The sequence below is a fragment of the Thunnus albacares genome, chromosome 13 (genome assembly GCF_914725855.1).
Source record: "Thunnus albacares chromosome 13, fThuAlb1.1, whole genome shotgun sequence".
NCBI classification, from domain to species: Eukaryota; Metazoa; Chordata; class Actinopteri; order Scombriformes; family Scombridae; genus Thunnus; species Thunnus albacares.
The window spans coordinates 10,634,538-10,644,980 of NC_058118.1; the positions used below are offsets into that span (position 1 = coordinate 10,634,538).

General features: G+C 39.9%; 1 protein-coding gene across 2 annotated transcripts; it reads left to right on the plus strand.

Annotated features, from left to right (window-relative positions):
• Positions 1-4,058: 4,058 nt before the first annotated feature.
• plp1b (proteolipid protein 1b) lies at positions 4,059-10,384 on the plus strand. Of its 2 annotated transcripts, none has more exons than XM_044371229.1 (7): positions 4,059-4,210; positions 6,138-6,324; positions 6,426-6,582; positions 6,812-6,989; positions 7,250-7,323; positions 7,532-7,597; positions 9,454-10,384. In XM_044371229.1, exons 1-7 carry the CDS (start codon positions 4,207-4,209, stop codon positions 9,523-9,525), a joined length of 738 nt encoding a protein of 245 aa, XP_044227164.1. In that variant the 5' UTR covers positions 4,059-4,206; the 3' UTR covers positions 9,526-10,384. The 2 variants fall into 2 exon arrangements, with proteins under 2 accessions (XP_044227164.1, XP_044227163.1); XM_044371228.1 differs by lacking the exon at positions 4,059-4,210 and adding an exon at positions 4,317-5,753.
• The last annotated feature ends 59 nt before the right edge of the window (positions 10,385-10,443 follow it).

Here is a 10,443-nt window from a genome sequence, read left to right on the forward strand (position 1 = left end):
TGCTAAAAATAGCACCCCCGTGTGTGTGTGTGTGTGTGTGTGTGTGGGTGTGTGTGGGTGGGTGTGTGTACTGAGAAGTGCGCTACAAAAATGTAAATTAGGCATTGTTTGAAAGTAACCATTAAGTTTTGCATATGTAGTGTTGTGTAATCTATTGTAGTCTATTTGAGTATCCTTGCTATATTTTTGTTTCATGTGTCTCTGATTTTGCTTACTACACTGTAGGAATATAACTTCTGCTTTACTATAAAAAGAGACTCGCTTAAAAAATGTGTTTTCCTACTCTAACCAACACATGGTTCTTTTGGCTTGGCTTGTTTGTACAGAATAAACTTAGACCAACATTTTATTTGTCGTTTGTTTATGAATACTGTAAGGTCTTCAGAAAGATAACTGTAATTACATTCTAATTGTATGTATACCAACTCAATTATTCACATTTTAAAAGGAGTTTCATGAAACTTACAGATTATTGCTCCTGCTCCAAAGTGGTTTGGACCCCATGCGTACCAAGATATATCCGGGGGTCACTCTTTACTGGATGGACATGATGGACGTCAAGCTTTGAGATTTGATGTCTTTGAACCTGTCATAATGTTGTTTAACCTAAATGAGACGACTATTAAAAGATTTTTGGAACTAAAGATGGGTCTTGTCAAAAATTGGGATTTGATCACACTTTGTATGAATAAGGCAAGTATAATAACTGGCTTAAAGGTGTCTTTAAAGACATATTCATAACCGTGTGAAATGTAATCCACAGTTCCTTATACTCAAGTGTTTTACCTCTACAACCTTACTTGCTCTAGTAGCTTATGGTGGCTAATGTTAGCTAACTTTTCAAAGTATAATGTTGTGTTACTGAGTCAGTTAGCTAACTTTCTGACTACGATTTTTGCTACTATTACACTAAGTTTTACCATTTACCATTATGTAACGGTAGCCTATATAAAATCCAAATGACCCCTGTTAAGCAGAAGTTACATAGTCTCTCTTTAAGGCACTAGCGTCAGACACTATAGACATGCACCAGTAGTCATGTCACACTGTTGAATGTACAGTTTATAAAAACCTGACCTGTTGATAATAACTTAACTACCCCACACCATCATGTTTCTCTGCCATACTTGACTGTCAGCCATATGAACATTGAAACTGTTTTTTCTAGCCGTAATCATTCTTGTTCTTCATACTGCCCATTAAAAGAGCTCCTCCAAATGCACTTACAAGTGTTGGGCGACAAAATCCACCCTCCTCATTTTGACCAAAAATGTATTTAAAAGTTTGTCTGAAGCTAATATGAAATGTCAGCTGTCTGAGTTAGTCTAATGAAGTGGATATCTTTCACAGTTAGTCTTTTTAGTAGAAAATTCCCTCTTTGTGTCTCGACAGTGTTTCCCTGTTCAGCCGCAGTGGAAGGACTGTAACAAAAAGAGGGGATTTGGCACTAAAAAGACTTTGAAAGATATCTACTTGATATGACTAATTTGGGCAGCTGAAGCTTCATATTAACTTCAAATAAACTTTTAAATACATTTTTGCACAGAAGGAGGACTGTAGATTTTGTCCCCCATCAGTTACATTGCGAGTACATTATGAAGGGATCTTCTAATGGTCAGTATGAACAGGAGGAATGAGTACAGCAAGAAAAACCTGTTTCAATGTTTATTTGGGCACCTGACCATTGTTAAAAATTATGAATCTATCATTTAACTACCTCCAATAACACAACAGACACACTTCTCCCAGTCCTCTTTGTCCTTGTGCTCCTCCTGCAGTTTTAACACATCTTTGAAAATGTTGAAACGCAGCAGAGGCTGGTTGCAGTTTCCCCAGGTTTCAAACAGCCAGCAGATTATCATGAAAGACAATCAAACATGCAAACAAATAAACACCCGGTTGGAGAAGAGCTCAGTCCTCCTCTTACCTCATCATGCGGTAAAACAAATAATTCAGACGTCCGCCACAGGAGGTCATTGCCATTGAATTCACTTCTGACTGAGCCTGACACGTTCTTGTCCTTTGCTTGTTTGTTTGTTTGATGGCAGTTTGTTCACTTTGTCACAAGATAACATAACACAGATTACCATAGCAGGGATAGGAAGTGGTGCAAATATTTTTACAGGGCCCCCTCCTCCCCTGTATAAACACATGCAAATTACCACGTTCAATGCACAAATATTGGCAAGTGTATCTATCACACAGCAAATAGTTATGAGAATGACATACAGATAGATCACTGTGCCACGTACATACAGTATACATACACACTCACATTGACATATAGTGCACTCACAATGTAGTCAGTGCTGATCATGATATAGGTACCATTTTCTATCTGATTATGCAAAATGTATTATGATAAATGCAACTAAATAGCATTTTTGACTAAGTTGAAAGCTTGGAGAGTAATGTGTTTGTTCAAAATCAGCTCATGCATTAACTGATGACTGTCGGGCAGCCTTATTAAGTGTTACCCAATAATTCATCATCTGAGCTGCTCACATCCCTGACCACCATCTGCATCCGCTTTATTGGAATAGAGTTTATTCATAAATTAATGAATTGCCCTCTTCCTGTCACCCAAGCTAGCGAGCCTCTAAAACTTGTCCTCCTACCTAATCCCTTCCTTTGATTGTCAACATTATTGCTTATTCACATCTCACAAGTAAAGCTGACAGCCATTATACGCACTCACATACAGTACTTCAGGTTAATTAATGCTTCTCGTCTTCCCCCCGTCCTCTCTCTCTCTCTCTCTCTCTCTCTCTCTCTCCAGCCTGGTTTTCTCAGAGATTTTAAAGGCATCATTCCTCTCCGCGCTTCTCCTTCAGCTTAACAATGCTCATGCCATTAATCCTCTCTGCATACTAATTACTTGATCTGTTATTGCTCAGAAGACAAAAGGAGACGGACTCACACCGAACAATTTACCAGTGGTGTGGGGTTTTTTTTCGAACACGACATCTTTGAGGAGTGAATTGATGTCCAATAGATTTTTTAAATGACCAGATGATCATTAAATGGATTATTGTCTGGCCCAACTGGTAAATCTGATGTCTCTGTAACTCAGGGTTAGTGATGCTGACTTACAAAGTGTAGTCTGTTACAAACTACTGATAGCATTTCATTTAAATATAATGCAATATAGTGTTATATAATGGCATAAGTATTAATGTCTTTTGATAACATTGTCCAGTTGTTTGCCATGGGTTCAAAATGGCAAGGAAAAATAAGATGAGGGGCTTCTCCAAAAAAAAAAAAACAAGATAGCATGGTGTTTTCTCCTGCCCCACACTAGCTTCTTTGTACTGAACCCAGCTTTGACATCAACTGGGTCAAACATGAGGGAGGGAGGGAAGGAGGGCAGCAGCTGGACCCGACCGTCAATGTCACCCTTGTTAGTCAACTTCATCAATGTCAGTCAGTGGCGTTTCGATTTATTTCACCCTTTTGTCTGTGCTTATACCTCTTATCTCTTTGTGTTTTTTTAAAGATGCTGCTCTGAGGACCCTCAGACCTGCTAATTATATCTTGCTGATGTGCAGCATGTGGTGTGTGCAGACAAACAACACACACATGTTGACCATAAACAGATGAACTATTGAAAGCGAATGAAATGCCGTGCACTCTACACACTAAGGTGTGCAATAATTGAACAAATCTGAGGTGACAATGTGTAAAAATTGTTAGATAAGTGTCTTAGTTAATTTGCATTGTGCAGATTAAGTTATATATTATATAAGTTATATGATGCATATTTCATCTATAAAAATTAAATGTAAATTATTTTAGATTGACCAAAGAGTATAAACTGATTTAATCTGATCATTTGTGGATATACTGTTGTGTATAAAGTGTACATGTAAAAACGTCTTACTTAATTACCCACATGTTAAGTCAAACAGCTAAAATGCAGCAAATCGCACCAAATACCAGAAAAAAAACAGCGCATATTGGAATTTGTGACCCGCTTCTGTCCCCAGTACTGAACCCAGGGCTCTATAAATAATGACTGGCAGCTGAAATGGGACTTTGTGACTTTAAGATGTGACTCGGGGAGATGTGGTCTATCTATTGTTGATGAGACAAAAGCGCGAGTCAGATTCATATAGGAGTGGCGGGGAATAACTTCTCATATCCGCATATCACTACTCACAAAGCCACTCAGCAAAACTTCAATAACCCCCACACTTCTTTCTGGACATGGGTGAGTGCACAGAATCTTTAATAACTCTTATCATCTATTATTAATATGATTTGATGATGTGAATTTCAATAACTTACTACTGTAGCCTTTAATATGTGCTTTCTGGCCTTAGACATCATGTTGCCCTCATGCACTGTGGGCAAATTAATCCAGTGCTCTGATTTATCAAAATTATTCTGATATCCACCTATGGATTATAAATTTATTGTGGATTTACCCTTTGCCCTTTGTTCCCAATATATGATATAAGTTAAACATAGAATGATGATTTCAGGGTACTGGAAAGAAAACAGCACATGGACTTCAACTTACTAGAAAGAACTCCTCATCACGTCCTCTAACCCCTTTTAACCATAAACTAGACTGAACTCAGCGTGGCTGACAGAGATAAGCAGTGACTCTCATCATGTCAAGGCCATACCAGGTCACTAATGTCAAAGAGTTCAGATACTCCCACACGTGTCATGGGTGTAAATGAGCAAATTTCCATGAGGACTGTGGACGCAAGCAACTTCTGATAACCATTTTCTGTCACTTACAAACAACTCGTGCCAACTTGTGCATATTTTATTTAACAGCTTTGTAGTCTTGATTGATTATCTGGCATCTACTGTAAATGCACTGATGCCTTTCGCAATGAATTCAAATATAATGGACTGTTTATCACTCAATCACTCTAACCACTGTTGCAGGGCGCAGCTGAGACGTGGGTGTCTGCAGGCACTATCGTTTTTTGGGACTCAACAGTCTTCCTGCTGTTACTATTTATACTTTTGTAGCAGTTTGTTTAACCAACAGCTTCTGTTCCTTCCAACTAAAATCCTTTAATTTGTGAAATTATCAGAATCTTTTATCACACTGATGTAATTTAGGCACCAAAGGATTTCACAATGTGTAGCAACAAAATTTCGAGTGGGGTTGTTGTTGTTGTTGTTGTTGTGAAGTTATTCAAATTACCCCTCTCCTTCATTATGCTCCAACCCACTCTTTGAACACTTGAACCCAGCCCCCGCCTGCATTGACACTCAGTGGTACCAGTCTCAGCCAGCTGTGGATGGAGGATGGCCTGAGTAGTGACCTTGCCAGTGGAGTTGAGACCCCTCTGCCACTTCTTCCTGCTGTGTGTGTGTGTGTATTGTGGCACCATAGTCTTTGTTTGTTTGACATCACTGCCCTTTGTTCACCCCGATCATTGCAAATACAATGGATATTGTATTAACAGCCACAAAGAGAAGCTCTTTCTTCCAGCCCCTAAAGCCAATGTTTCACCACCATCTCTCGCTTGCCTGGTGACGCCTGTGACCGCTGGAGAAAGAGGGTTGGACCAGAGTTAGTAGGGGCTGAGCTGTGAGGTGTTGGTACAAGCAGAGGAGCCTCCGCATACGGATGAAATCAGCACAGAGAGGCTTATTTTACAGTAACAATACCTTGTAGGCAGCACTGTACATCACTGGTTGGCACTGGGATCCTTCTTGTTGTGGAGTACAGAATCAGAAGCAGCAAATGTTTCCGGTCAGGCAGCCTTGGCTTTGCAAAGCCTTAGGTGCTTTCCTCTATCCCATTTCTGCCAATGCATTTATTAACACTGTGGATATTTGCTACCTGCTTCAAAAGCGCAGCTTACACTGGAAGAAGTGCATGAGGTTGTTGCGAAATCAGTGGTGACTGCTTTTGTTTGGACGCTTTATTGGGAACCGCTGCTTGAACTCTTGTTTGTCAGAGCTGTCTAATTTTTTTTTTTTTTTTTCTGTTGCTTTCTTGCCTGTTGGTGGGGTTTGGTGTATGCTCATGGATTTGCAGACAGAGCAAGGCCTATTTCATAGCTCCCCCAGAAGTTGATAGAGCTCCCCCACCGTGGCTTAGATGTGTTGTGTGGTTATATGTGCGGTGTGTGCCGCCTGTGTGCTGATATATTATGCCCCCTCAGGTTGTTATGATTGCTGTATCCGGTGCATTGGGGCAGTGCCCTACCCATCCCTGGTGGCCACCTTGCTGTGCTATGCTGGCATGGCATTATTTTGCGGCTGTGGGCACGAAGCGTTGTCCCAGACCGAAGTCCTCGTGGAGACTCACTTCGCCCGCAACGTTCAGGACTTTGTGGTCATGGCCTCCTTGTGAGTGATCCTTCAGTTGCATTCTCTGAATTGTGATTATAGACCTCTCAAGAACTGCTGCATTTTACTGCTTGACTGACTTCTCCCTATGACTCTCCCAGTATCAAATACTTCCAGTATGTGATCTATGGCCTGGCTTCATTTTTCTTCCTCTACGGTATCCTGCTACTGGCTGAGGGTTTCTACACCACAAGTGCTGTCAAGCAGACCTTTGGGGAGTTCAGGAGCACCCAATGTGGCCGCTGCCTCAGCCTGACGGTAAGAGAAAGGAGGGAGGGGGTGAAGAGGGAGGGGGAAATGTGATGTCAGGTCATTGTTAAGATGCTGAATGCAGGTTTGTTTTAACTTCTAAGCCCAATGAAATGCTCTTTGTTTCTGCGCAGATTCATGAATTATGGTTGATAGCTGATTTAATGACACCACATTTATCACACAGAGACCCGAACATCTCTATGACCTTATGTACTGCACTTTTTTATTTCCACAGTTTATCATCGTGACGTACATCTTGGCCTTCATCTGGCTGGCGGTGTTTGCCTTCACTGCTATCCCAGTCTTCTTCTTGTTCAACATGGAGCAGACCTGCCACAACATCAACATTCTGGCAGAAAGGGCCCCCAGCATTAATCAGCATAGCTGGATTTGCATGGACGCCAGGCAGTATGGTGCGTTGTTCTTATAATGACTGACCGCATGTCCACCTGATGAGAATGTTAATGTGTCCTTTAAAGCAATGAATTTAATCAGTGGATGCAAAACTAGTCATTAAATTAGTTATGAAATAATGAAGATAACTACACCTTTATATTAATTTATTTGCTGCTGCTTCCCTCATACGCTGTATGCAAGACAGATTTGGGAAATAGCTTTAACTCATCATGATTCAGCAGTGGTATGAGATACTTACATCATGTCTTTATTTAAGGACTGCTCCCTTGGAATGCAATGCCAGGCAAGTCTTGTGGGATGACCTTGGCATCTATTTGCAAAACCAGTGAAGTGAGTAGATAAATTCAATTTTTCATTTTACACCGTTCAGTATTTCAAATCTGCATCCTCACACTGGTCGAATTGTGGCAGTTTTATTAAGTATCAGATGGGTGTGTACGTGAGCATTTTTACATAATAGGATGACAAAAACAGAGAAGGGATTGGTTAAATTTCATGAATGTATATGAAACTAACTGGTGTTTGTTATGTCTTACAGTTCCACGTCACCTATGACTTGTACATAGCTGCATTTGCTGGTGCTGGGATCACTCTCTTAGCACTGGTGAGCAATCGTTTTGATAATTTATATGCTATTGGGTATGATTAAATATTTAAAGTCTCCCTCCACTCATAAATGTGTTTTGCTTATTGTTACTTCATTTGGATGTTTGGATGAGTTTCACTGTGCAGAGTTTGACACAAAAAGGCTGTTTTCACATCCATCTGCTGAAGAGGGAAAGTTTCTTTGTGTTCACCTTAAATCTGAGTTTAATTCAGTGGAGCGTGATTTGTGACGTCACAACTAATTTGGAAGCCAATCGTGGTCCAATATGCAACCTACACAAGTGTGATGTGGAAACTTGAAGCCTCCAGTGCACAAACACTGAGAATGGACTTTACAGTGAAGCAGGAGACATCTTGTATTCATTAAACATTTTTGTATATTCCCAGATTCTGGAGGGAGAAAGAGGAGATGTCATTAAGATTTTATAACTAATTAACTGCACTTTGTTCTGGAACAAAACATGTCAGACACAAGTTATTATTCCAAGAAGACTATTTTTATATGCCTAAAACATGTCTGGAGGGGATCTTTAAGCATACTATAGTAAATACCACTATATTTAAAGGGGCAGTTCACCCAAATTACAAAAATACTGTACATATTTAAAAGTATTAAGCCATGCCAATAGTTTCTAGATACTTGTCTCTGCCACTCCAATACAATGGAGGTGAATGAGATTTATTTTGTGGTGCTCAAAGCATTGAGAAATATTTTCTTTTTGTGTGTTTTTAATGCAGCAGCAAAATCTCTTCCAGGCCTCACTATTGAACTTTTTTTCAGTGGAACTACTTTCTACTGAAAAAATAGTTCCTATGAAGACTGCTCACAGCAAAGTATGTGGATTATCCACAGTAACAGAGACACTGTCAAATTCAGTTTTCAATACTGTGAGCAGCACACACTGTCCGTTGTAGACGTCCTGTGAGCATTCCTCCATCCAGGACATTTACAAGGGACGGTGTGTCAGTAAAGACAGGATTATCAAAGATCCCAGCCACCCCAACCACAGACTGTTTCAGCTGCTGCCGTCTGGCAAGCGGTACCGCAGCCTCAAGGCCTGGACCAGCAGGCTCCGGGACAGTTTTTTCCACCAAGCAACCAGGCTTATGAATAATGGACACTAATGGCCTGTTGCCTGTCTGTCTGTGACACACACACACACACGCACACACACAGACATAGCTGTGCATACACAAACACACAAACATGCAAACAACTACACACACGTATGCACATTTATGGCAGAACCTACACACACACAGCATTTTACACACACTATACATTATTCATATTTTTACTGTATTATATTTTTAGTACTACTTTTCTAGTACTATTTTTAGTACACACACAGCATTTTACACACATTATACATTATTTATATCATATATATACTTTTATTTTGTTGTATTATTTGGTGCTATTTTTACTGCTATTTCTATTGTTATATTATTGTTATTGTTGCTGCAGTGTCAAGGAGCCAAAACCCAAGAATTTTACTCTCTTATATTTGTATAATGGGACGTAACAATAAAGGAATCTTGAATCTTGAGCACCACAAAGAAAGTTCCACTCACCCTCTTTGTATTGGGCTGGTAGCAAAAATCTCAGAGGTTGATATCTCAAACACTAAGACAACTCAAAACTGTAAAACTGTTTAGTTGGATACAACTAGAGATGAATAAAAATTATTTTTATTTTTGTTTGTTTGTTTTGAGGGGTTTGTAATTTGGGTATACTGACCCTTTAAAATGATGCTGTACATGATTGTCCAAGTACATACTATATGTTCAAACCCATTTTTTCACCTTTTTCCTTCCTACTCTTCCTCCACCCATCAATGTCTTCCTTTGCAGTTTCTGTATATGATTGCCACCACCTACAACTACGCGATCTTGCGGTTCCTGGGCAGGAAAGGTATCCGCTAAGTGCAGTCAACCCCATCCTCTGGCTATGAGATGGACAGTCTACTCTTCATCCTCTGGGAAACAGCGACTTCCAAACACCTGGATCACCTGCTAGTTTTTCTTTAGACGTGTCCAATAACAGACAGAAATATTTCTCATCACTGTTTTGTATGAGCAACAGACAGAGAGATGAAGATAATTCATTCCCAGCAGTGAGCTCTGGCCTTCTCATCAAATCCTCCTCTCAGATGATTCTCTTAGCTTTGTTGTTCATCTGCCTCTTAGCAGGTTGCATCTCCTGTCTTATCCTTTTTTGTGACGCTTCATTGGCGCTGATGCCGTTGTCAGATTGTGATGTATGACGTTTCATGAATAATTAAGAGCAGTGACAGCTCGCCCTGCAAATCATAACCGCATGCACACCATTCAGTGTTTACTGATGCATATATTGGTTCTATGAATATGATTTTGCCGCTGCCTCATTATCACCATCTTATGTATCAACATTATGTGAACTAAAGCGAGTGAAGCTGAATGTACCAAAGTTTTCTTGGAGGTTAGGTGTCACCTGCCATCGCCTCTGTTTACCTTCACTTACGATACATGTACTTTTCATTCACTAATAATGCATTTTTGCTTTGTTTAAACACCACTGTGTGGGGGGGAAACAAATGCATGTATCCATTTCCATCCTGGAGGTGTTTTGGTTACTGCTTAAAATAAGCTGTTTTTATGTTGCTGAAGTGTTGATTCTTCCACATTTAACAATAACTTGCCTCCAGGTGACTCATGTTTAATGTGTAGCCCTGCTACTTACTGAGCTGGATTGTGTTGTGTGTGCTCAAATGAAATTAAAGCTGATTAAACAATTTAAATCTGAGGCATTAAATTGTGGTTTTATTTCAACCATATACTATGTTGCAATAAAAATCTTCCCTG